Source organism: Erinaceus europaeus, chromosome 10 (genome assembly GCF_950295315.1).
Source record: "Erinaceus europaeus chromosome 10, mEriEur2.1, whole genome shotgun sequence".
Lineage (NCBI taxonomy): Eukaryota > Metazoa > Chordata > Mammalia > Eulipotyphla > Erinaceidae > Erinaceus > Erinaceus europaeus.
In genome coordinates, this window is record NC_080171.1 from 101,600,255 (window position 1) to 101,624,976 (window position 24,722).

At 46.2% G+C, this 24,722-nt stretch overlaps 1 protein-coding gene and 1 long non-coding RNA gene across 2 annotated transcripts in view; one reads left to right on the forward strand and one right to left on the reverse strand.

Annotated features, from left to right (window-relative positions):
* LOC132540925 (uncharacterized) overlaps positions 1–24,722 on the reverse strand; it is a 578,575-nt gene that overhangs the window by 41,805 nt on the left and 512,048 nt on the right. The window lies entirely within an intron of this gene.
* Positions 1–24,722, forward strand: part of PTPA (protein phosphatase 2 phosphatase activator) — a 45,448-nt gene that overhangs the window by 287 nt on the left and 20,439 nt on the right. Inside the window, exons 2-3 of the mRNA XM_007527032.3 lie at positions 10,291–10,388; positions 15,479–15,565. Coding sequence (XP_007527094.2) covers positions 10,291–10,388; positions 15,479–15,565 — 185 coding nt within the window. The remainder of the gene's footprint in view (positions 1–10,290; positions 10,389–15,478; positions 15,566–24,722) is intronic.

The window sequence follows — 24,722 nt, forward strand, 5'->3', positions numbered from 1 at the left end:
CGGAGGGCCGGGCCGGCGCGGGAGGGGGCGCGGGGTTGGGGGCGGAGACGGGGTGTGGTGCGGGGGGCACTCGGCAGGGGCAGGGCCTGCAGTTGCGGGGACTCGGGGTCTGAGGCGTTGGGGGGCGGGAATTGCGGGGGGCCGGGGAGAGGGCGGGCAGGGCTGTGGGCTGCAACACCTGAAGTTGGGGGCGCAGGTGTTGGGGGGCTGTGAGGTGGCCCGGAGAGGCCTCGTCCACATCTGGCCGATCAGCTCCAGGCAGCTCAGGGCCCGGGAGAGAAGCTGCCTGGATGGGGTGCACATGGGACAGGGAGGCTTCTTGTGGGGACCTGCTCGGATGTGGGGGCGCCCCCAGGGCCCCGGCTGGCCGCCTCCAGGCCCTGCCCACGCCCCGTCGCTGCCCCCCACCCCCAGGCTGGGCCCTGGAGTTTCAGTAGCTGAGAGTTTATTGGGAGAAACTGCACTGGGTTGTCCAAACCATTAATTAAAGAGCCTGGTTGTTGTGAAAGGGGGTGAACCTCTCTCTGATATCATCAGCTGCAACATTTATTTACACCGTCGTGGCCTCTTTTTAGTTCATCTCAAATAACTGGGATAGAGAAAGGATCTTGAAAGAAATCCCTATGGTGATCTCATTTGCTGGAGAAGGGAAAGTTACGGCGGTGTGTGGACACCCCATCCCCCCTCACCTGAGGACGACTGGCTGTAGAAAATGCTTCAAATGCTTTTAGAGCTAAGAGGATGACCAAACGCGGGCCATGTTCTGATGTGTCCCGCATTTTGTGGTCTCTGGGAAGGTGTGAGGAGGGGGAATTTTTGGAGATCAAAAGTGACCTCCTTCCACTCCTCTCAAAAAAAAAAAAAGAACAACAAACCAACAAATGAGCCAAGAGCTAGGCATGGTTTGTTAGGGCATCCAAAATCCAACATTTGGATGGGGGAGATAGCAAAATCATTATGCAAGAAGACTTTAATGCCTGAGGCCCTAAGGTTCCAGAATCAACCCCTCGAACCACCATAAGCCAGAACTGAGCAGTGCTCCGGTGAAACAAACAGACCCAAACGTTAAGAGTAAATAAATATAAAAATCAAAATATGACGTTTATTTTATTTGGTACAAAATTTCTGAGCATGTGCCCTTTGATGTTCTGGTAGTGACATAGGGAGATAGAAAGCAACCGGATTTGGTAGTTGAATTTATTTGTTTAGGAAGGCTGGTAAGAATGCAGTTGAGGGAGATAACCTGAGCATTTACAGAGATAATGGCTCAGGGAAGTTTTCTGTGACTGGAAAGGTCTAATTTCCTGCAGGTAATCTTTATTTGAAGCTTGAAACAGGACATTTTGGAACAAGAAAAAAGAGATTTAACTCATACAGGATGGTATAATGATTAAAAAAAAATCTTGGAATTTTTGGAACTATACACACTTCTCTACTTGGCAAGTCACAGCTTTTGTGAGCCTATCTTATTTATTTATTTATTTATTTATTTATTTATTTATTTAATAAAACAAATTAAGAGGAAAAGGGACTATAGAGAGGGAGAGAGAGAGAGGGAGAGATACCTGCAGTACTATTTGATCATATATAAAGCTTCCCTGCTGAAGGTGGGGACTGAAGGCTTGAATGCAGGTTTTTGTGCATTGTAACATCAGGACCAGGTGGTGGTGCACCTGCTTGAATGCATGTGTTACAATGCCCAATGACCCGGGTTCAAGACTCTGGTTCACACCTGCAGGGGGAAAGCTTCACAAGTGGTGAAGCAGGGCTGCAGGTGTCTCTTTTAAAAAACAAAGACAATTTATTTAATTAATTTTTTTATTAGAGACAGCCAGAAATTAAGAGGAAAGGGGATAATAGAGAGAGAGAGAGAAAGAGAGAGACACCTGCAACACTGCTTTACCACTCACAAAGCTTTCCCTTTGTAGGTGGGGACCAATGTCTCAAACCGGGGTCCTTGTGCATTAAATGTGTCCTCAACCAGGTGTGCCACCTCCTGGCCCCTCCCCCTTCTCAATTTCTGGCTGTCTCTATCAAATAGAAGTAAATATCATAAAACATTTAAAAAACCATTTATCAGAGAGAGGGAGATCAGAGCACTGCTCTGCTCGGATATATGGGGATGTGGAGATTGCATCTGGGGCCTCAGGTATAAAGTCTGGTGTGCTACTTGAGCCTGTTTTCATACCCCTTGAAATGGGGGTGACTACCTTCCTCAGAGAGTTGTAGTGTGATGTGGGCGAAGCAGGGGCCGTGGTGGAAGTCAGCAGATGTTGATAGCTGTTGTCCTTGACAAAGGTGATATAGGGTAAACATGTTGACTGGTTCACAAATGTTAGATGATATGCTCTGTTTCTTAGAGTTTCTCAGAGAACACCTTAGAAACTGGGCAGTCTAGCTTATATGAGAGGTTGTAGGAGGCTACCTGTCCTCTAACTGGCATACTTTGTTTTTTGAACCTCAGGTTGGGGAGACTCATTTATCACTGTCAAGTTTGAGGGCTTGTTTCTTTGACTTGGCCTTGTATGCTGGTGTGTGTGTGTGTGTGTGTGTGTGTGTGTGTGTGTGTGTCTGTGTGTGTGTGTCTGTGTGTGTGTATGTCTGTGTGTCTAGAATTCTGTGCAAAGTTTCCTACCTGGTCAACCTTTTGTTCTAGCAGAACCAGGCCTGAAGACTGCGCCAAGATCATTTGCAAGTTGATTATTTGGAATGTGGGTCACATTTTCCTATAACAACAGTGTAGTAGCGGAGCAGGTTAAGTGCACATGGCGTAAAAACAATGTGGCTAGGCTACTAGTCTGACCTACTAAGGTTTTTATTTAGCATCTTACTTGAAGTAGCAGTTTACTAATAGTAGGGGCCTCAGCTTTGGGCTCTGGGAACAGGGCTTGCACAACAGGTCTGGAGAGGAGGAAGAGCGTTCAGGATCTCCTAGGGGGCTCTGGTGTGGATTCTGAATTAGGCAGAGGTTCCCTTTGCTCTTCTCTCAGGTTCTCTAACTTTTCTCTTTAGGTTTCTTGGAACTCCCTCCCATCCCCCATTAGGAAAGGGCTTCTTTAGGCAGGCCCTGCTCCCCCAAATGACACATGTTCCAGACACATGTTTCCTTTTTATCCCTGAAGCTGACGCCAGCTAAGTTGTAATTTATACTTTGTTGTGAGTGATTGAGTCTTTCACCCTTTCTGGCACGCTTACATTAAAAAAAAAAAAAAAAGGCAGGATAATATAACACATCTCCGGAGTCAGGCGGTAGTGCGCAAAGCGCAAGGACCTACAACAATAAAACAACAAGGGCAACAAAAGGAAATAAATAAATAAAAATATAACACATCTCCAGTAGTAGATTCAGGTCCACAGCACTGTGTGGACCAGATATATTTCAGAACTCAAAAGGTTTTTTTGGGGGGTCGGGTGGTAGTGCAGCGGATTTAAGCACGCGTGGTGCAAAGCACAAGGACGAACGTAAGGATCCTGGTTCGAGCCCCCGATCTCTACCTGCAGGGGGAGTCGCTTCACAAGTGGTGAAGCAGGTCTGCAGGTGTCTCTCTTTCTCTCTCCCTCTCTGTCTTCCCCTCCTCTCTTGATTTCTCTCTGTCCTATCCAACAATGATGACATCACTAACAATAACAATAATAACTACAACAATAAAACAACAATGGGGAGTCGGGTGGTGGCACAATGGATTAATCGCACATGGCGCAAAGCGCAAGGACCGATGTAAGGATCCCAGTTCAAGCCCCCTGCTCCCCACCTGCAGGGGAGTCACTTCACAGTCAGTGAAGCAGATCTGCAGATGTCTATCTTTCTCTCCCCTTCTCTGTCTTCCCCTCCTCTCTCCATTTCTCTCTGTCCTATCCACCAACAACGCCATCAGTAACCACAACGTTAAACAACAAGGGCAACAAAAGGGAATAAATAAATATTTTAAAAATATTTTATTTTTTATTATAGGGTAGAGACAGAAATTGAGAGTGGAGGGAAAGAGAGATGAAAGGAGACAGAGAGACACCCGCAGCCCTGCTCCACTGCTCGTGAAGCTTTCCCCCTGCTGGTGGGGACCCGGGGCTTTGAACCCAGGGCCTTTTGCACTGTAATGTCAGAACTCAAGGTTTTGTTTTTTTTTTCCCCGCCCAGAACTCAAGGTTTTTTAAGATTGCAGAAAGCAAAACTAAATTACTTCTTGAGCAAAGCAAATTCCATGACCAAGTGGAATGTACAGAATCTGTAAATGTCTCCCTATCTGTTTCAGTGAAAGTTTTGTTATCTGCTGAGCTTGTGCCAAACTCATATTTTAAAACTTTAAGTTATTTTATGTGGGCATGGAATTAGCTAGAGCTTGAGCATAGGATCTGCATGCCTGAGGCTCCTGGTTGAGCTCCTGGTGCTGATGTGCTAGAATGCTGCTTTGGCTTTCCTCTCTCTCTCTTCCTCTTACTCAGCAAAATAAATTTTAAAACAGACTAACTTTGGGTTTTTAGAGTTTTTTGGATTTTAGAACTGAGTACTTCTATTTCCCAGTGTCACAAAAGTGAAAGGAATCCTGTAATCCTGCTGGGTAGGGACTGGCTTTTGGCCAGAGAGACAGCACTTAGTCAGCAGTTGGCTTCACTGGAGCCTGTCTCCAGACAGACAGACAGGCATTGGAACTGCCCAGTGTTTTCCTTTTCCTCAGCTTCTGAAAAGACAGAAACTTCATTTCCAACAGCTCTCCCATTTTCACTTAAAACAAAAAACCTTGGGGCTGTGTGAGGGCACACCTGGTTAGCACACACATTACAGTGCGCAAGGACCAGGTTCAGACTCCTGCTCCCCACCTGCAGGGGGAAAGCTTCACAGCTGTGAAACAGTTCTGCGGGTGTCTCTCTGTCTCCCTCTATCCCCCTCTTAAATTTTTTTTTTAATATTATTTTCCCTTTTATTGCCCTTGTTGTTTTTCATTGTTGTTGTAGTTACTGATGTCATCGTTAGATAGGACAGAGAGAGAGGAGGGGAAGACAGAGAGGGGGAGAGAAAGACAGACACCTGCAGACCTGCTTCACCGTTTGTGAAGCGACTCCCCTGCAGGTGGGGAGCCGTGGGCTTGAACCGGGATCCTTAGGGAGGTCCTTGCGCTTTGTGCCACATGCGCTTAACCCGCTGCGCTACCGCCTGACCCCCCCCCCCGTCTTTTAATATATTTTTAAAATTTATTAATGAGAGGGATAGGAGAAGAGAGAAAGGACCAGACATCATTCTGGTACATGTGTTGCTGGAGATCTAACTCAGCACCGCATACTTGAGAGCCCAGTGCTTTATCTACTGTACCACCTCCCGGACCACATTTCTCCCTCTTTATCTCCCTATTCCCTTTCAGTTCCTCTCTGCTTCTATCCAAATAAGTAAATCTTTTTAATTAATTAATTAATTAATTAATTTCCCCTTTTGTTGCCCTTGTTGTTTAACGTTGTTGTGGTTATTGATGTTGTTATTGTTGGATAGGACAGAGAAGTGGAGAGAGGAGGGGAAGACAGAGAGGGGGAGAGAAAGACAGACACCTGCAGACCTGCTTCACCACCTGTGAAGTGACTCCCCTGTAGGTGGGGAGCCGGGAGCTCGAACCAGCATCCTTACGCCAGTCCTGGCGTTTTGCGATACACGTGCTTTTTAATTATCTTTATTTATTGGATAGAGACAGAAATCGAGAGAGGAGGGGAAGTAGGGAGAGAGACACCTGCAGCCCTGCTTCACCACTTGCAAAGTTTTCCTGCTGCAGGTGGGGACTGGGGACTCGAACCCAGGTCCTTGTGCACTGTAACATGTGCACTCAACCAGGTGTGCCACTACCTGGTCCCGAGAGTGCACATTTTGCTGTGCTCACGGGTCCAGGTTCAAACCTCTGGCACCATGGCCCCGGGGGAGGAGGGAGCCTTCTGTGCTATGGTATCTCTCTGTCTCTCTCTTTCTGGAAAAGCAGTGGAATCACATGCGATGTAAGTTCAGTGCTGTACTGCTGAGCCACCTCCCCAGCTCTGACTCTATTTTTAAAAGTTGTGAAGAGGGGTGGGAAGGTATCTCAGTGTTAAGAGCACAAGACTTGCCCAGGTTCAGCCCCAGGCACCAGTGCTGAGCAATGAGCTGGTCTTTCTGCTTCTCTCATGAAAGTAAATAAATAAATAAATATATTTAAAAAACTACAAAGATTTCTATTATATCAGCATTTCATTATTTAACCATGACTTTATTGGTTGATATTTTTTGGCTGTTTTCTAATTTTTTTTTTTTTGTAGTATCACCTTTATTTTTCCTTTGTCTATTTCTGTGGTCACATCTGAATGGTTAATGTAGTTTTATTTTTATTGTTTATTTAAAATATTTGATTTGATTGGATTGGACAGAGACTGCGAATGGGAGTGGGAAATAGGGAGAGAGACAGAGCGACAGAGACCCCTGTAGTTTTTATTTTTACTAGTGATTTAAGGCTTAATGTAGTTTTAAAATTGTTTCTTTTTTAACATTTCTTTTTTTATTTATTATTGGATAGAGGCAGAGAGCATCTGAGAGGAGGCCTATATATAGAGAGAAAGAGATGGAAAGACACCTGCAGCCCTGCTTCACCACTTGAGAAGTTTTCCCCCTGCACATGGGGACCAAGGGTTTGAACCCTGGTCCTTGCACACTGTAACTTGTGCGCTTAACCAGGTTTGCCATGGCCTGGCCCCACCAACTGTAGTTCAAACTTAAGTATTGACCGAGAGACCAAAATCGGGCTTGGTTTCATCAGCCATCTTCCAGCTCAAATGTTAACAGCTGATGTATTACTACTGTCATGTTGTTGGAAAAGTCATGACATAGTTCGGCATAGAAAAACATGGAAACGGGGGAGTCGGGCTCTAGCGCAGCGAGTTAAGGGCACATGGCGCAAAGCGCAAGGGCTGGCATAAGGATCCCGGTTCTAGCCCGCCCCCCCCCTTCCCCACCTGTACCAGGTTGCTTCGCAAGTGGTGAAGCAGGTCTGTAGGTCTCTATCTGTCTTCCCCTCCTCTCTCCATTTCTCTCTGTCCTATCCAACAACGACAGCAGCTATGGCAACAATAACAAATACAACAAGCACAACAAGGGCAACAAAATGGGAAAAAATAGCCTCTAGGAGCAGTGGATTTGTAGTGCAGGCACCGAGACCCAGCAGTAACCATGGAGGCAAAACACACACACACACACACACACACACACACACACACACACACAGAAAAGGGAGTCGGTGGTAGTGCAGTGGGTTAAGTGCACGTGGAGTGAAGCTCAAGGACCGGCATAAGGATCGTGGTTCGAGCCCTGGATCCCCACCTGCTGGGGAGTCGCTTCACAGACGGTGAAGCAGGTCTGCAGGTGTCTATCTTTCTCTCCTCTTCTCTGTCTTCCCCTCCTCTCTTGATTTCTCTCTGTCCTATCCAACAGCAACAACAGTAGCAACAACAACAACAATAACAACAGCAATGACAACATAAAAAAGGTGGCCACTAGGAACAGTGGATTCATAGTGCAGGCACTGAGCCCCAGGGATAACCCTCGAAGAAAAAAAAAAACAAACATAGGAACAACATGTTGGGAGAGGGGCGGTCGTGCAGTGGGTTAAGCGCATGTGGCGCAAAGAGCAAGGACCAGCTAAGGATCCCAGTTGCAGCCCCCGGCTCCCCACCTGCAGGGGGGTCACTTCACAGGCGGTGAAGCAGGTCTGCAGGTGTCTGTCTTTCTCTTCTCTGCCTTCACCCCTCTCTCCATTTCTCTCTCTGTCCTATCCAACAACGATGACAACAATAATAACTACAACAATAAAACAACAAGGGCAACAAAAGGGAATAAATAAATATTTTTTAAAAAGCTAAACATTTAAAAAAATTAAAAAAAAAAAAGAAACAACGTGTCATGATTTTTCCAACTACGGAATAGTAGATGTGTAATTGGGGCTTCAGAACTGCAATGGGGAGGCTACAGGCCCAAGAGGCACTTGAGCTGTGTGTCTGTGTGTCTAAGTTCCTCAGTGGGGAGTGTGCTTGTCTGTGCACACAGGTATGGCTAGTTCCCACTCAGGTGAGCCCTATGCAAATAGGGCTTTTGAAAAGCCAATGCAGTTCTCATCAGTGAAAAGTTGTCAGTGGTGTTTGGTTGGATTTTGTTTCAGTGTGGTTTTGCTTTCTTCTGAGTTGGGGTGAGCAGAAGTATTCGTGTATATACCTGGATGTGCCTGGGATCTGACCTTCCACAGCCTCCTGGGCCCTTATTGAGCCTCAGGATGGTTCCATTTAATTAAAAATTTTTTTTTATTATTTATCATTTCCCCTTTTGGAGTGAAACTTTTCCTCTGGGAAACACTGATGATCACTTAGAGGAATTCTGCCTCACTGCGATAGCTCTGTTCTGGGAAGTCACACCCCTTACGGGAGAATTCTAATGCTGGTACAATGCAGGAGAACCTTCGGGTTTAGCTACATTTGAGCAATGAGGAATTGTCAGTGTTAATACCCCAGGCAGGTAAAGGCGAGTCAGAAGCTACTATTACAAAAGATGGATCTGTAAAGTTCATTGGTCTCCAGTCCTGGAGCTATCATGATCCTGGATTTGTTTGACACCTTGGATATACAGTGTTCCATTCTGACTGACATAAAGACAACATAGGCAGTAACGACTTTGCAATCCTAGTCTTAACATTGCCCTGATTTCTGAGGGTAGCCAGGCTGAAAATGTCACAGAACTTTAAATTGAACCAAATAAAGCATAAAATCAGAATAAGTTAAAAAATTTTAAATCTATTTATGAAATAAATAAAGACAGGGAGAACTAGAGCATCTCCCATGCAATATGGGGAATCCGACTAGGGGCCTCAGGCACGAGAATGTAACACCTTATGCACTGTGCCATCTTGTGGGTTGCAACTTTTCAGAGTTGAGCACTGCTGAACTCTGGCATTTGGTGGGGCGGGTGTTTGAATCTGGGACTGCAGAGCCTCTGACTCCAAAATCTTTTTATATAACCACTGTGCTGTCTCCTCGGTCAGAATGACATTTATTTATTTATTTATTTATTCCCTTTTGTTGCCCTCAGAATGACTTTTTAAAGATTTAGTAAGTTCAGAGAGTTGCTATTAGCAGTTTCTCTACCTATGGTGAAATGCTAATTCATGTACAATAGGAACCATTGGCAGAGAACCTTGGCTACAAAGAGTTAACCAAGAACAGTGCAAACTAGGGTGTCTAAAGAACTGTGTTGGGTGGGAGTTGGTCAGTAGTGCAGTGGGTTAAGCGCACATGGCACAAAGCGCAAGGAATAGCATAAGGATCCTGGTTCAAGCCCTCAGCTCCCCACCTGCAGGGAAGTCGCTTCACAGGTGGTGAAGCTGGTCTGCAGGTGTCTATCTTTCTCTCCCCCTCTCTGTCTTCCCCATCTCTCTCCATTTCTTTCTGTCCTATCCAACAACAGTGACATCAATAACAACAATAATATCTACAACAATAAAAAAAAGGGCAACAAAAGGGAATAAATAAATATTAAAAGAAAAAACTTAAAAAAAATAGACTTTCTCAAAAAAAAAACAAAACTGTATTGGGGCCAGGTGGCGATATATCTGGTAGAGCACACTTATTACAATGCACAAGGACCTGGGTTCAAGCCCCTCCTGCAGATCCTCACTTGCAGGTGTGAAGCAATGCTGCAGGTGTCTCTTTCTTTCTATGTATCTGATCTTATCTTTACCTCCTACTCAATTTCTGTCTCTATCCAAAAAAAAAAAGGAAAAGAAAAAAAGAACTTTGCTGAGCTCTTGTGGCACTTGCAGTGGGCATAGCAAGTTTACTTGCAGTTTGAGTCAGTTGACTTAGAGTTTGCTTACATTTTTTAGAAAGTATGAGGCTGGAGCTGGGAGCACAGTATAAGGTCCTGGGTCCTGGGTCCTGGGTCTGAGTCCTTACACCACATGGTAGCACCATGGACAGCACTGGGTGGTGAGTGGTGGAGCTGGGCAAGGAATGGCAGGAGACAAGTGAGTTTGACAAGATGTTGCTCCCACCTGGGAGTATGTGTCTGGCATATCATGCTTAAGACTGGGTGTTGGAGTCTTGGTTTGGTTGATTATATATTTATTAGTGGGAGGGGAGGGGATGGAAGAGAGAGAAAACCAAAACACCACTCTGCTTGGTGTGGAGTGGACATATATGGAAGAAGGAGAGGGAGAAGAGGAAAATAGAAGAAAGGGAAAGCAGTGGGTGTGTGTGTGTGTGTGATTGTTATCATGTGTTTGTCTTATCATTTTCTTTGTCAAGATTCTTCAGAAGAAACCCCTCCAGCTGCTCAGAACTTCATCATTCCAAAAAAAGAGATCCACACAGTTCCTGACATGGGCAAATGGAAGCGTTCTCAGGTACCAGTGGTGTCTGTCCATACTGTAGAGTCAAAACTGGGATGACAAACTTGGAATTTTTTCAAAGAAAGTGGTTTTTGAGGCATGACTGGGGCACTGAGTCCTGACCCTTCTTACTCTAGGAGTTGGAGCTCCTAGAACCTAAGGAGAGGTGACCAGAATCAGGCCCCTCTATCCCCCTGACACACACACAGGCACCACTCAGAGAATGTTCTGACTGGGTGGGCCACTTTGGTTCTTGGGAAGTACCCACAAGTCTGGGAACCCGGTGGTGGTGGTGGTGCTGAGCCTAAGATACCTGAGACCTAGGACTGGAGCACCAGGGGCAGCTCAGCTTCCTCTGTGGCTCAGTCTGCATGATGGGCAGAAGCTTGCAGCTGGGTCTCTTAAGCTTTAGCTTGGAGAGACCAGACCTCAGGAGAAGAAAGCCACCTTCAGATCCCTGGGGGTGCTCTTGGGCCCAGAACCAGTCTGATGTCTGTGTCAGGTTGGTTTACCTTGATTAGGGAGTGTCATGGATCTACTGTGTTGACTTTGGACCCAATTCCTTTTTTTTGACCCAATTTCTACAGCTGCCATGCCTTGCCTTTGTTCAAATATGGACCATACAAGTCTGCCTGGCTTCTCTTTCACAAGTTTGCAGCTCTCAAAATAATTCTCCTCCTCTTCCTCCTTCTCCTCTCTTCTCCCTCTGTTCTTTTCCTCCTTTTTTTTAAAACCAGAGTACTGACCTCTGGCTTATGATGGTGCAGGGGATTGAACCTGGGACTTTGGAGAATCAGGCATGAGAGTCTCTTTGCATAACCACTATGTTCTCTACCCCTACCCCTCAGAATTCTTAAAAATGATAATAACCCTGTTTTCCCCAGAGTCCTCTTCAGGGTAAACACTTCAGTCTCTTCATCTGATCAGAAAACATGTTTTACCTGCTTTCATTGTCTTAGCTGCTCCGCCTCAGGGCTTCTCAAACTCCTCACTGCTTACATCTGGGGGCAGATACATTTCTGTGGTAGGAGATGCCCTGTGCTTAGAGGGTATTTAATAATATCCATAGCCTTCACCTGCTAGGTGTTTATAGCACATTTCCCCTTAATTATCACAGCCCCAGAATGTCTCCACACATGTCACCAGGGTTGGGAACCTCTGCTTTACCCTGAACCTGCTGGTTTGTTTGCCTCCAGACGTGGCTTCAGTTCTCTGCTGGCCCCTTGGATGTTTTTTGAGGAGGGTTTGCGTTTACCATGTGCCAGGTGCTATAGTTCATTCCATTTTCACAGAACCCTGGCAGGTGGGCTGTATGGTCATGTCCAGGTTGAAGGTGAGGAAACCAAACCAGAAGGTTGATGGTGTCATGGAGGATACAGTGTGCAGATAGTTGAGATCAGGTTCCAGGATTCTCAGCCTCTCATGTGACTCTAGGACCCCATGGGCTGAGCCACTGTGCTGCAGACTACAGGTTGGCAGAATATTACCTGCTGGCTTTTGTTTTAAATTATTGATTCATGTTTGTTGCAGAAATGTTGTTTTACAAGACTGTAGTGGTCTCCAAGGTGCAATTTCACATCACCCCAAAATATGTGCCAGCATACCTCACCTGCTACAAGTGCCATCTCCCTCCACCACAGGGCACTGGGCCCCTTTTAAGTCCCTTCCCACCTTCCCCTTTGGTGCCCTCAGTTCTCCTGAATAGACCACAGGCTTGTTAATGTTTCACTCTCTATTTTCCCTCTCTTTCTTTATCTTTTAAAAAGTTTTATTGATGGGAGTCGGGCGGCAGTGCAGTGGGTTAAGCGCACGTGGCGCAAAGCTCAAGGACCGGCGTGAGGATCCCGGTTTGAGCCCCCGGCTCCCCAACTGCAGGGGAGTCACTTCACAGGTGGTGAAGCAGGTCTGTAGGTGTCTTATCTTTCTCTCCCCCTCTCTGTCTTTCCTTCCTCTCTCCATTTCTTTCTGTCCTACAAACGACGGTGACATCAACAGCAATAATAACAGTAACAGCAACAACAGTAAAAACAACAAGGGCAACAAAAAGGAAATAAATAAATATAAAAAATTAATTTTTTATTGATTTAATAATGATCAAAAAGACCACAGGATAAGAGGGGCACAATTCCATACAATTCCCACCACCAGAGTTCTGCATCCAATCCCCTCCCATTCCTTCTTTTTTCTAGCGTTTGCCCTTCTTCCGTAGCCAGTCAACAGCGTCCAGGAGCTGCTTGTTGCTGGCTTTGAAAGTGACTGGGATCCATGTGGATTCAGTCGGCTAGGTAGGATTGTCAGTTTCCCCAATAAATGGGTACTCACGGGATGCACCACGGGAAGGTCGATCCAATGCATCCCATTCCTGTTCTGTATCCCTCTGGGAGTATGGACTCAGGGTCATTATAGAGTGAAGAAGATAGAAGGTCTGGCTTCTGTAATTGCTTCTCTGCTGGACATGGGCATTGGCAGATCAATCTATACCCCGAGTCTGTTTCTGTCTTTCCCTAGTGGGGCGGGGCTCTGGGGAGGTGTAGTTCTAGGGTACATTGGTGAGGTTGTCTGCCCAGGGACTTGCTTTGTGTGTGTGTGTATATATATTCCCTTTTGTTGCCCTTGTTGTTTTTCATTGTTGTAGTTATTATTATTGTCATTGCTGTTGTTATTGTTGGATAGGACAGAGAGAAATGGAGAGAGGAGGGGAAGACAAAGAGGGGGAGAGAAAGACAACCTGTAGCTCTGCTTCACCACCTGTGAAGCGACTCCCCTGCAGGTGGGGGAGCTGGGGGCTCGAACCGGGATCCTTAAGCAGGTCCTTACACTTTGCGCCATGTGCGCTTAATCTGCTGCACTACTGCCTGGCTCCCGCTTTGTTTCTTAAATCCTACTTATGAGATCATCTGGCATTTGTCTTTGTCCTTCTGAGTTTATTTATTTTTAATATTTATTTATCTATTCCCTTTTGTTGCCCTTGTTGTTTTATTGTTGTTGTTGTCCTTGGATAGGACAGAGAGGAACGGAGAGAGGAGGGGAAGATGGGGAGACAAAGATAGACAGACACCTGCAGACCTGCAGGCGGGGAGCCGGGGGCTCGATCCGGGATCCTTAGACTGGTCCTTGCACTTTGTGCCGCATGTGCTTAACCCGCTGTGCTACTGCCCGACTCCCCCTTCTGAGTTATTTCACTTAGATAGGAGCTCATCTCTTCTCACAGCTGAGTCATATTTTATTATGTGTATGTTACATAGCTTCATCATCCACTCATTTGTTGTTAGAAACTTGGGTCGTTCCCAAATGTTGGCTATGGTATATAGCAGTGCTGTGAACATAGGTGCCAACACCTTATTTTATTTTTTAATCTTCATTTATTTATTGGATAGAGATAGCCAGAATTTGAGGGGTGGGGGAAATAGACACCTGTAGCACTGCTTTACCACTTGTAATGCTTTTCCCCTGCAGGTGAGGACCAGGGGCTTGAACCTCAGTCATTGTTCATTATAACATGTGTTCCCAACATGTATACCACCACTGCCCCCCCATACCTGTTTTTGTAAATATTTTTTTTCTGCAATACAAACAGCCACACTTGGGGGAGATAGCACAATGGTTATGCAAACAGACTAATGTCTGAGGCTCCAAGGTCCCAGGTTCAATCCCTTACGCTACCATAAAATAGTGGTATACCATAATAATAGAGCTGAATAGTGCCCTGGGAAAAAAATAAACTCAAACTCAAACAACCACACTCAGTCATGTATTTATATATGGCTTGCGTGCTCCACAGGCAGCCAGACTGACTGACCTGAGCAGCCTAGACTACTACTTGGGTCTTTGTTGGTGACATCTGCCCATCAGTCTCTAGGCAGTGACATTTTTTGGAAAGTGTTGGTCAACTTTTCTTCTCCAGTATGTTTGGGTGATGCCTGATAGAAGCCTTTTGCTGGCTCTGGAGCTTGCCAGTCATGTCTGCAGGACTGTTGTGAGTAGATAAGTGACTGCTCCACAGCCCACAGCTCTTTGGTAGTCAGCACAGAGCCGACGCCCAGACCATGACCTAGGGACAGAGAGGACAGGGTTTGGAGTTCAGGGCTGCCATCTTCTCTTCTAAGCAAACCTCAGTTTCCTCCCCTGTTCAGTGGGGTTGTTTGGAGGATACAGTGACTTACAGCCTGGAAGCTCTGGCCCAGAGCTAGGCAGGCAGTGAGCCTTACTGAGCTGTAGGCATGACTGTTATGGTGGTGTTGATGGAGACTTAGCACTTCCTTGTTCATAAGCACGTACCTAGTTTTAGTCACCAAGAGACGTGGACCCACATGGGGCAAGGACTCCAGAGGGCTGTGCTGCCCCTGCTGCTGCCTGTCCTTGCACCCCAACGGAAAGGGTGTGTACACTAGGTGTTGGCAGGGTGAGTTACTATGGGTAAGGAGGTAGGAAGAAAGTGAGAGGCAAAAGAGCTGAAGAAGACTGAGCAGAAGCTACTTGTTTTCAGAAGCCTCTCTCTTATCCCTGTGCTTGGTAACCCATAGCCCAGCAGGGAAGAGAGATCCCATGTGGGGCACCTGGTCATGGGCTTAAAATTGTGTGCATGTCAGTCCCCCACCCCCAGCAGGCAGTCTGACCTGCTTGGTTGGGGAGGCACTTGGAAGATGACCGGAGGAGGGGACCCTGACTCCTGGGGATATAGTATAAAGTTATATATAGTTGAGGCACTCAGCTTTAGAGTTTAGATTGGTTAGGTCCTGGCTCTTCCTTTTGTTCTGAGATGGGCAAGTCACTTCTCACAAAGGGTCAGTTTCCTCATCTAGACAATGTGGTCAGTAATAGCACCCAGCCTAAAGGGCTGTTGTGTAAAGAAGCCTCTAGCAGTGGTGTTGAGAACACAGGCTGGCAGTCCAGGTGTCCATGTGTCCATCCTCCTCACCAGCTGTTTTGGGTGGAAGGCAGGGCTGGGGTGTTGGACATTATATTTCTGTTTGTGCTGGTAGGTTGGGAGCCCAGGGTGGCTTGGTGATCCCTGGTAGCTGGGTGGAGCTAGGGCCCGGCCCAGGTGTGGAGAGCGAGGAGCCTGACAACCTTCCTCTTTCCCCATACCCCTCTTTGTTCGGTAGGCATATGCTGACTACATCGGATTCATCCTCACTCTCAACGAAGGTGTGAAGGGGAAGAAGCTGACCTTCGAGTACAAAGTCTCTGAGGTAGGCACAGGTTGGAGCCTGCTCCCAAGGCCCTTTCCAAAATAGCTCTGGAGAATCAGATGTACTACTCTCTGCTCCCAACGGGGCCGCCGCAGAAATTGAGATCACAGGGGCACATGTGCTATTGACATTTTCGTGTCTACTTCTGATCTTTTGTTCAGTCTGTGAACAGAGGTATACTTTTAAAGTTGGGAGCAAGGTAAACAATACCATTTTATAGGTTACCTTTTTGCTAACTGGCATCTTTATATAACTGTTAAAATAAAAGAAAGTTACAAGGGACTGAGTGATGGCACATCCAGGAGAGTGTACACACCACCATGCGCGGAGACCTGGGTTCAAACTCCTAGTCCCCACCTGCAGGGAAGAAGCTTCATGAGCAGTGGAGCAATGCTGCACGCGTCTTTCCTTATCTCCCTTAATCTATATATTTCTATCTTCTCTCACCCTCTATCAAAAAGAAAGAAAAAAAAGGTGGGGGGAAGACCACTGGTAATGGTAGAGTCGTGTAGACACTGAGCCTTGGCCATAACCATGGTCGCAAAAGGAAAAAAACAACTACAGGCAGATCCTTTTTTTCTTTCTTTTTAAAAAATATTTACTTATTTATTCGTTCCCTTTTGTTACGCTTGTTGTAGTAGTTGTTGTTGTTATTGATGTCATTGTTGATGGATAGGACAGAGAGAAATGGAGAGAGGAGGGGAAGACAGAGAGGGGGAGAGAAAGATAGACACCTGCAGACCTGCTTCACCACTTGTGAAGCGACCCCCCCCTGCAGTTGGGGAGCCGGGGGCTCAAACTGGGATCCTTACGCTGGTCCTTATGCTTTGCACCACCTGCGCTCATTAAAATGGTGACTTCATCATTTTTAACCGATCTTAGATGGACCTTGAAAAATTCATGTTAAGTGAAATAAGTCAGAAACAGAAGGATGAATATGGGATGATCTCACTCTCAGGCATAAGTTGAAAAACAAGATCAGAAGAGAAAGCACAAGTAAAATCTGAACTGGAATTGGCGTATTACACCAAAGTAAAAGACTCTGGGGTGGGTGGCGGGGGCAGAATACAGGTCCAAGAAGGATGACAGAGGACCTAGTGGGGGTTGTATTGTTACATGGAAAACTGAGAAATGTTATGCATGTACAGACTATTGTATTTACAGTCTAATGTAAAACATTAATTCCCCAATAAAGATATTAAAAAAAAAAAAAGTAAGTGGTGGGTTAAGTGCACATGGCACAAGACACAAGGACTGGCATAGGGATCCCGGTTTGAGCCACCGGCTTCCCACTTTAGAGGGGTCGCCTCACAAGTGGTGAAGCAGGTCTGCAGGTGTCTGTCTTTCTCTCCCCCTCTCTGTCTTCCTCTCCTCTCTCGATTCCTCTCCTATGCAACAATGACAGCAGCGGCACAGCAATGACAACAACAACAGCAAGGGCAACAAAAAGGGAATAAATAAATTAAAAAAGAAAAAGAAATGAGTCACAAAAAGTTGACCATCCCACCTGTCCCTCTTGATACCCCACGCCAGAGGCAGCCCTTTAGCTGTTTGGTCAGTGTCACCCAGACCTTCCCTGTGGATGGCTACCTCGCTGAGGTGTACTCTCACTTGTTTAAACCACCCCCGGCTGCTGGCGTTTAGGCTGTACCCCTGAACACTGAACCCCAACACCCTTGCATGTTAAGGATTCACTCCCAGCAGCGGAAGTGCCATGAGAGGTGCATACTGCTCTTTGTTTCCGAGCACTTTGTTAGCGGAGAGGGTAGGCAAGAGCTGTGGGGAGGCCGACTCCCATGGGAAGGGGTGGTCTCTGGTCTGTTTGCCCTGCCAGCTGTCATCTTCCAGGGCGAGGTGCCAGCCTTCTGCGGTTGCTTAGGTTTCTGTCCCAGTTGGCCCAGAGCCACCTAGCACCCTTTATCTCAGACACCAGGCCCTGAGCTGCTGCTCTTGGTGCCTTGTCCCATGCAGCTCCCTAGCAACAGCCTTAAGCCTACTGGGCAGGCCTGGCCCAGTCTCTCCTCTCCTGAGTCTAGCACTGTCCCCTCAGCCTTTCTGTTTTGCCTTGGTGTATCTGCTTCTTTCCCCAATGGCCGAGGCCCTGTCCTGTCACTCGAGGGGAGTGAGGCCTGTGCTGGGAGTAGACAGCTTTGCCTTAGGAACTGGCTCACCAGTGCCTTCCTGAGTTCCTCTTGGGCCCACTCAGAGCCCTGACCTGTGGCTCTGGGCTCGGGAGGCTGGGGAGAAAGGGCTCCTTCTGAGTCCTTGCGGAAGGATGCTGAGCTGTGCTCAGTGCTGGAATGTGCCGTGGCAGGCTAATTAAAGATGGTGTTGTGATTACCCCAGCAGATCTGGAGCTTCCAAGCCCCTTTCAGGTCCCTTCATTGTCTCCGAGGCTTTGATGGCGATGTCTACACCAACCAGGTGGCCCCTGGGTAGGATGACTAGCACAGTGTACACAGCAGGCAGATTACGTCATCATCAGCGGTTGTGTGCAGTGGCATTTACTTTTTGCTGGTGAGGCCCAGTGTCTGGTGGAGGTACTGTTGCTTCCGTTGGGACTCCTCTTGAGCTGGGTTTCACACCTGTGGCGACTTTGGTTTCCCTCTGGAACAGCCTCTCAGTTTCTGCTCACAGCTGGCTGCTGGCAGGGTCGGTACGTGGCCTCAGCACACAGTTGGGGCCCACCTGAGTATTGCTGCGGCTGCGGGGGTCTCTTGGTCATACAGTCTCTGTCTCCGTAATCGTAGCTTTCCCCCACTGCATTCTCCATGTGGAGCCAGGGCTTGAACCTGGGCTGAGCACATGGTGGGAAAGGTGCCCTACTTGGTGAGCTATCTCTCCAGTTCCTTAACTTTTTTTATTTTTACCAGAGCACTACTAAGCTCTAGTTTATGGTGGTGCAGGGGATTGAACCTGGGCCCTTGAAGCATGAAGGTGTTTGGGTAAACACTATGCTATCTCCCTGATCTTCACTTACCTTTTTTTTTTTTTTTTTTTTTTGATGGGTGGTGATGGTGCTGTCACTAGGGCTTCACCACTCCAGGCTGTTATTTTCAGATAGAAAGACAGGCCGGGGAGTGGGGAAGATAGCACAATGGTTATGCAAAAAGACGTTCATGCCTGAGGCTCCCAAGTCCCAAATTCAATCCTCAGCACCACCGTAAGCCATAGTTGTTTTTTTTTTTTCTCTTTCTCTATCTCTTTTTCACTCTTATTAAAATAAAACAAATTATATGCATTTAGGCAGAGACAGAGAGACAGTGCGGCACCAAAGCTTCCTGTGTGTGGTGTGCATGACAAAGACTGCACTCCAGATGAGTTCTCTCGTCAGCTCAGCATGTTTTATTTATGCAAAATAAAGGAGACAGTAGATAGGTTTATTTTTATTGTCCTACTTGATTTTTTTTTTTTTCCTCCAGAGTTCACGATGGGGCTTGGTGCCAGCACTACAAGTCCACGACTCCTAGTGATCGTCTTTTTTTTCTTTTTTTCCCCATTTTATTGAGTAGGGCAGAGAGAAATTGAGATGGAAGGGGGAGATAGAGAGGGACAGAGAACGATAGACACCTACAGACCTACTTCACTGCTTGTGAAGCTTCCCCTCAGCAGGTGGGGAGTGGGGCTCAAACCCGGATCCTTACACTTAGTACTATGTGCGCTTAACCTGGTATGCCACTGCCCAGCGCCCATCCTGTTTGATTTTTTTTCTTTTATTTTCCCTTTTGTTGGCCTCGTTGTCTTTCACTGTTGTTGTAGTTATTGTTGTTATTGATGTCGTCATTTTGGATAGGACAGAGAGAAATGGAGAGAGGAGGGGAAGACAGAGGGGGAGAGAAAGACAGACACCTGCAGAGCTGCTTCACTGCTTGTGAAGTGACTCCCCTGCAGGTGGGGAGCCGGGGGCTCGAACTGGGATCCTTATGCCGGTCCTTGTGCTTGGCGCCACGTGTGCTTAACCTGCTGCGCTACCACCTGACTCCCTGATTTTTTAATAGAGGAAAAATGGCAAGTAAGATTTTAAAGAAAAATTACCTGGTTCACAAAATGCCAAAATGAAACATTGGTATAGAGAGAAGGAGGCTAACTCAAATCCCTTCTCTCGCTCTCCAGGGGCTCTGGCCCATAGTTCCTTCTTTCTACCCTTTCTCCAGAGCACCCCACACGATAGAGGCAGCCCCTCTGCACTGAAAAAGCCTTTTCCTAAAAGAAGAACCAAGGACCTCTCTTTTTTTTTTCTTTATGGGGGGAGGGGATTAATGGTTTACAGTTGACAGTAAAACAGTTAGTATATGTAACATTTCTCAGTTTTCTGCGTAACACTCTAACCCCCCACCCAGGTCCTCCTCCACCATCATGAGGAAGCCTTCAATTATTCATTGGTCCAGCTTAGCTAGCAGCTGAGGCCCAGCCACTGCTAGCCCCCAGCACCTCCTGTGTTCCCTTCATTCCCTTGTCAGAGACTAGAATTTCAAAGACTCACATCTTTCTGGGGCTTCCTGGAGCCAAAGCTACTGTGTCAGCCTGCTGAGTCCTGGTGCTGCACAGGTCAGAGTCACTGTTATTAGCTGATTCTGGTTACTTGGTTCTTCACAAAGCCAGATTCTATAGTCCATCTCCCATTCTGTGAGGGTGTCTCTTGGTTTGGGTAGTGGCTTCTTTTGCTGTGCAGAAGCTTTTTTAAAAAAATTTTTATTATTTATTTATTTTTAAAATATTTATTTATTCTCTTTATTTGCCCTTGTTTTATTGTTGTAGTTATTGATGATGTCATTGTTGGATAGCACAGAGAGAAATGGAGAGAAGAGGGAAGGACAGAGAGGGGGAGAGAAAGATAGACATCTGCAGACCTGCTTCATTGCCTGTGAAGCGACTCCCCTGCAGGTGGGGAGCCGGGGGATAGAATTGGGATCCTTATGCCGGTCCTTGCGTTTTGCGCCACCTGCCCTTAACCCAGCGAGCTACTGCCTGACTCTCTATTTTTTTTTTTTAAAGATTTTATTTATTTATGAGAAAGATAGGAAGAGAGACAGAACCAGATATCACTCTGGCACATGTGCTGCCGGGGATCGAACTCAGGACCTCATGCTTAAGAGTCCAAAGCCTTATCACGGTGCCACCTCCTGGACCACTGTGCAGAAGCTTTTTAATTTGATGTAGTCCCATAGGTTTGTGCTTGCCTTAGTCTTCTTTGTAATTGGATTTGTTTCATTGAAGACGTCTTTAAAACTTATGTGAAAAAGAGTTCTGCCAATATTTTCCTCTAAGTATCTGATAGTTTCTGCATCCAAGTCCTTGATCCACTTGGAATTTACTTTTGCATTTGGTGAAATATAGTGGTTCAGTTTAATTTTTCTGCATGTTTCAACCCATTTTTTCCAACACCATTTATTGAAGAGACTCTGCTTTCCCCATTTAATAGTCTGGGCACCTTTGTCAAAGATTAGATGTCCATAGGTGTGTGGGCTCACTTCTGGGCTCTCAGTTCTATTCCAGTGGTCAGTGTGTCTATTCATGTTTCAGTACCAAGCAGTTTTGATGACAATGGCCCTATAATACAATTTGAGATCTGGGGGTGTGATGCCTCCAGTTCTTTCTTCTCAAGATTGTTTTGGCAATTCTAGATCTTTTCTGGTTCCAGATAAACCTTTATAGCATTTGTTCTATTCTCCTAAAAAATGTGGTTGGGATCTTGATGGGGATAGCAATAAATTTGTAGATGGCTCTAGGTAGTATATTCATTTTGATGATGTTAATTCTTCCAACCCATGAACATGGAATATCTTTCCACTTTTTTGTGTCTTTTTCAATTTCCTTGAAAATTTTCAGTATACAAGTCTTTCACTTCTTTGGTTAGGTTTACTCCTAGATATTTTATTGTTTTTGTTGCTATAGTAAAAGGAGTTGATTTCTGGATTTCAACTTCTTTTAACTTAGTGTTTGCATAGAGGAATGCCACTGACTTTTGTATGTTAATTTTGTAGCCTGGCACCTTACTGTACTACCTGGTGATTTCCAAAAGCTTCTTGCTGGATTCCTTAGGTTTTTCTATGTATATTATCATGTCATCTGCAAATAGGGAGAGTTTGACTTCTTCTCTTCCACTCTGTATGCCTTTAATTCCTTGGTCCTGCCTGATTGCTATGGCAAGAACTTCCAACACTATGTTGAATAGTAATGGTGATAGTGGGCATCCCTGTCTAGTACCTGATCTGAGGGGAAATACTTTCAGTTTTTCATCATTGAGTATGATATTGGCTGTAGGTTTGCTATATCTCCACTATCTTCAGGAATTTTCCATCTATTCCCATTTTTTGTAGTGTTTTGATCATAAAGGGATGTTGTATTTTGTCAAAGGCTTTCTCTGCATCTATTGATATGACCATGTGGTTTTTGGTCTTGTTTTTATTGATGTGTTGGATCACATTGATTGATTTACATATATTAAACCAACCTTGCATGCCTGGGATAAACCCCACTTGGTCATGATGAACAATCTTTTTAATATACTGCTGTATCCGGTTGGCTAGAATTTTGTTCAGTATTTTAGCATCTATGTTTATCAGAGATATTAGTCTGTAGTTTTCTTTTTTGATTGTGTCCCTATCTGCTTTTGGTATCAGAGTGATGTTGGCTTCATAGAAGCCAACATCACTGTGTCTTCAATTTTCTGGAAGACTTTTAAAAGTAGAGGTATTCTTCTTTGAAGGTTTTGTAGAATTCATTTGTAAAACCATCTGGTCCAGGACTTTTATTTTTGGGAAGGTTTTTAATAACTGTTTCAATTTCATTAGCTGTGATGGGCCTGTTTATGTTACCTAGTTCCTCTTTACTTAATTTTGGAAGTTGGTAGGTATCTAGGAAATCGTCCATTTCTTCCTGGTTCTCTAGCTTGGTGGCATATAGTTAGTTACTCATAGAAGCCTCGCATGATATGTTGAATTTCTGCGGTGTCTGTTGTGATACCTCCTTTTTCATTTATAATCTGATTTATTTGGGTCTTCTCTCTGTTTTGTGAATCTGGCTAAAGGTTTGTTGATTTTGGTCACTCTTTCAAAGAACCAACGTCTACTCTTGTTGATCTTTTGTATGGTTTTCTTATTTTCAATGTTATTGACTTCTGCCCTAAATTTAGTGATTTTTGTCCTTCTGGTTGCTTTAGGGTTCCTTTGTTCTTCTTCTAGGTCTTTAAGATGTGCAATCAGGCTGTTTATTTGTGCTTTTTCTTATTTCCTAATGTGTGCTTGTATGGCTATGAACTCCCCTCTCAGTACTGCCTTGGCTGTGTCCCAAATATTTTGATAGCTTGTGTCTTCATTTTCATTGAACTCTCAAAACATTTTGATTTTTCCCTTTATTTCCTCTTTGACCCACTGTGCTACCGCCTGGCCCCCGTGAAGGTGTTTTTGTATAGCTATTATCCTATCTCCCCAGCCCTGAGCTTTCTCCTCTCACCAGAAGTCTATCTCTCCCCTCCACCCTCAGCATTGGAAAAAGGGGGGGGTGAGGGAGGGCAGCACTCATCCTGGTCATGTTGTGGGGTGCCAGGAGGCACTGTTTGCACAGAGTGGCCTGCAGTCCTGGAGCTGTGGTGGGAGTCCTGACAGAGATCCTCCAGTTCTGCTCGCCCCCAGCCTCAGCTCTTGGACTGCTCCTCCACACGCTCCTCCTGGTCACAACTTCTGGTGGGCTGTACTCTGCTTGTTTCTGCCCCTGACAGGAGTCCTGGCCTCCCTGTACTGTGTGTGCCAAGTGGGCACAGGTAAGGTCTGCTTCTTGGCAGGGTCCTTTTCCAGAGCTGCCTGACTCCTCCCTCTTTTTTTCCCAATGGTGCTTCACACAGGTATAACTCCTAGTGGACACTTCTGTTTATTTATTTTTTTAAGGTAGAGGATGAGAGACAGAGATAGAAGCAAGGCACTGCAGCACTGCTTGTAAAGCTTCTCCTCTGTACAGTGCTCCCTCCCATATGGCAGAGTGTACGTTCCAGGGGTGGAACCATCCCCTGGCCCCAGGTCTGCCTAGTTTTGAGTGCCCTCTCCACCATGTGCTCCAGGAGCTAGCCGCTGCCCTCCATGGTGGCCTGTTTCTGTGAGCCACACTGGGAGGAGCGTCTGCCTGGCCTCCCCCGCAGCCCCGTGCTCGGGCTAGGTGGCCTCACCTGATTTCCTCATTGAGTAACTGCGTGTGTGCCAATACCGCCCTGGCCTGTGAAATCGATTCCATGCCTTGCCCCTGTGGGAAAGGTGTAGGGAGACGGGCTGCCCGCACTGCCAGTTCCTTGGCGAGCATGACACATTTGTACTTCCAACACAGCGCTTCCACAAAGGAGCGGCTGCCAGGTGCTTTCTACGCAGTGCCTTAGCAGAGCGAACAATTGAAATAGCCCAGCACTGGCAGGGAGTGGCATGTTCAGAAAAGCAGGTGGTGAGAGGGTGTCTTAGTCTCTCCTCGAGAGCTAGTGTGAGGCTGTGTCTCCATGTTGGTGTGGAACTCAGCTGAGCAGGGCTTTGGGGAAAGAGAAAAAAAAAGAGAATTTATTTTTATGAGAAAGACAAGGGGGACTAGATCACTGGTCGGCTCAGGTTTGTGGTGGTGTCAGAGATTGAATACGGGGCCTGTGGGGTCTCAGGCTTACAAATCGTGCACTTATCTTCCCACATCTTTCAGTTCTTAACGGTGATAAACCACAGTAAACACAAAGATAAAGACAAATTCGGAGCGAGTGTTCCAATATTACTAGCATTTATTTCTGGCTGACAGGAGTACTGGTCATTTTTGTTCTCTTCCTTTTGCATTTTTTGCTTTCTGTGAGGAGCAGGTATTGTGTTCTAGGCAACAGATAAAACCCCAAGTGAGGGGTCAGGGCTGGCGCTGTGCTTGAGCAGATGCTCTTCCTGATTGTCTGGCTCTGGAAAACAGGCACTGAAAACCCCCTGTCCACCGTCTTAGCCCTGCTCCCTTTTATAAAGCTCCAAGTGCTCCCCTAAGCTCCCCTCTTCATAATAGGATGGTGGGGGACACGGGCGGGAAGGAGAATGTCATTTGGTGGCTTGTCCAGAGGCTGCAGCCCAGCAGCAGTTAGCATTCCCACCCCCCACTGCTCTAGCTTGGGCCCACTAGTCACTGTGCTGCACCCCCTCTGTTCTGCCTCCAC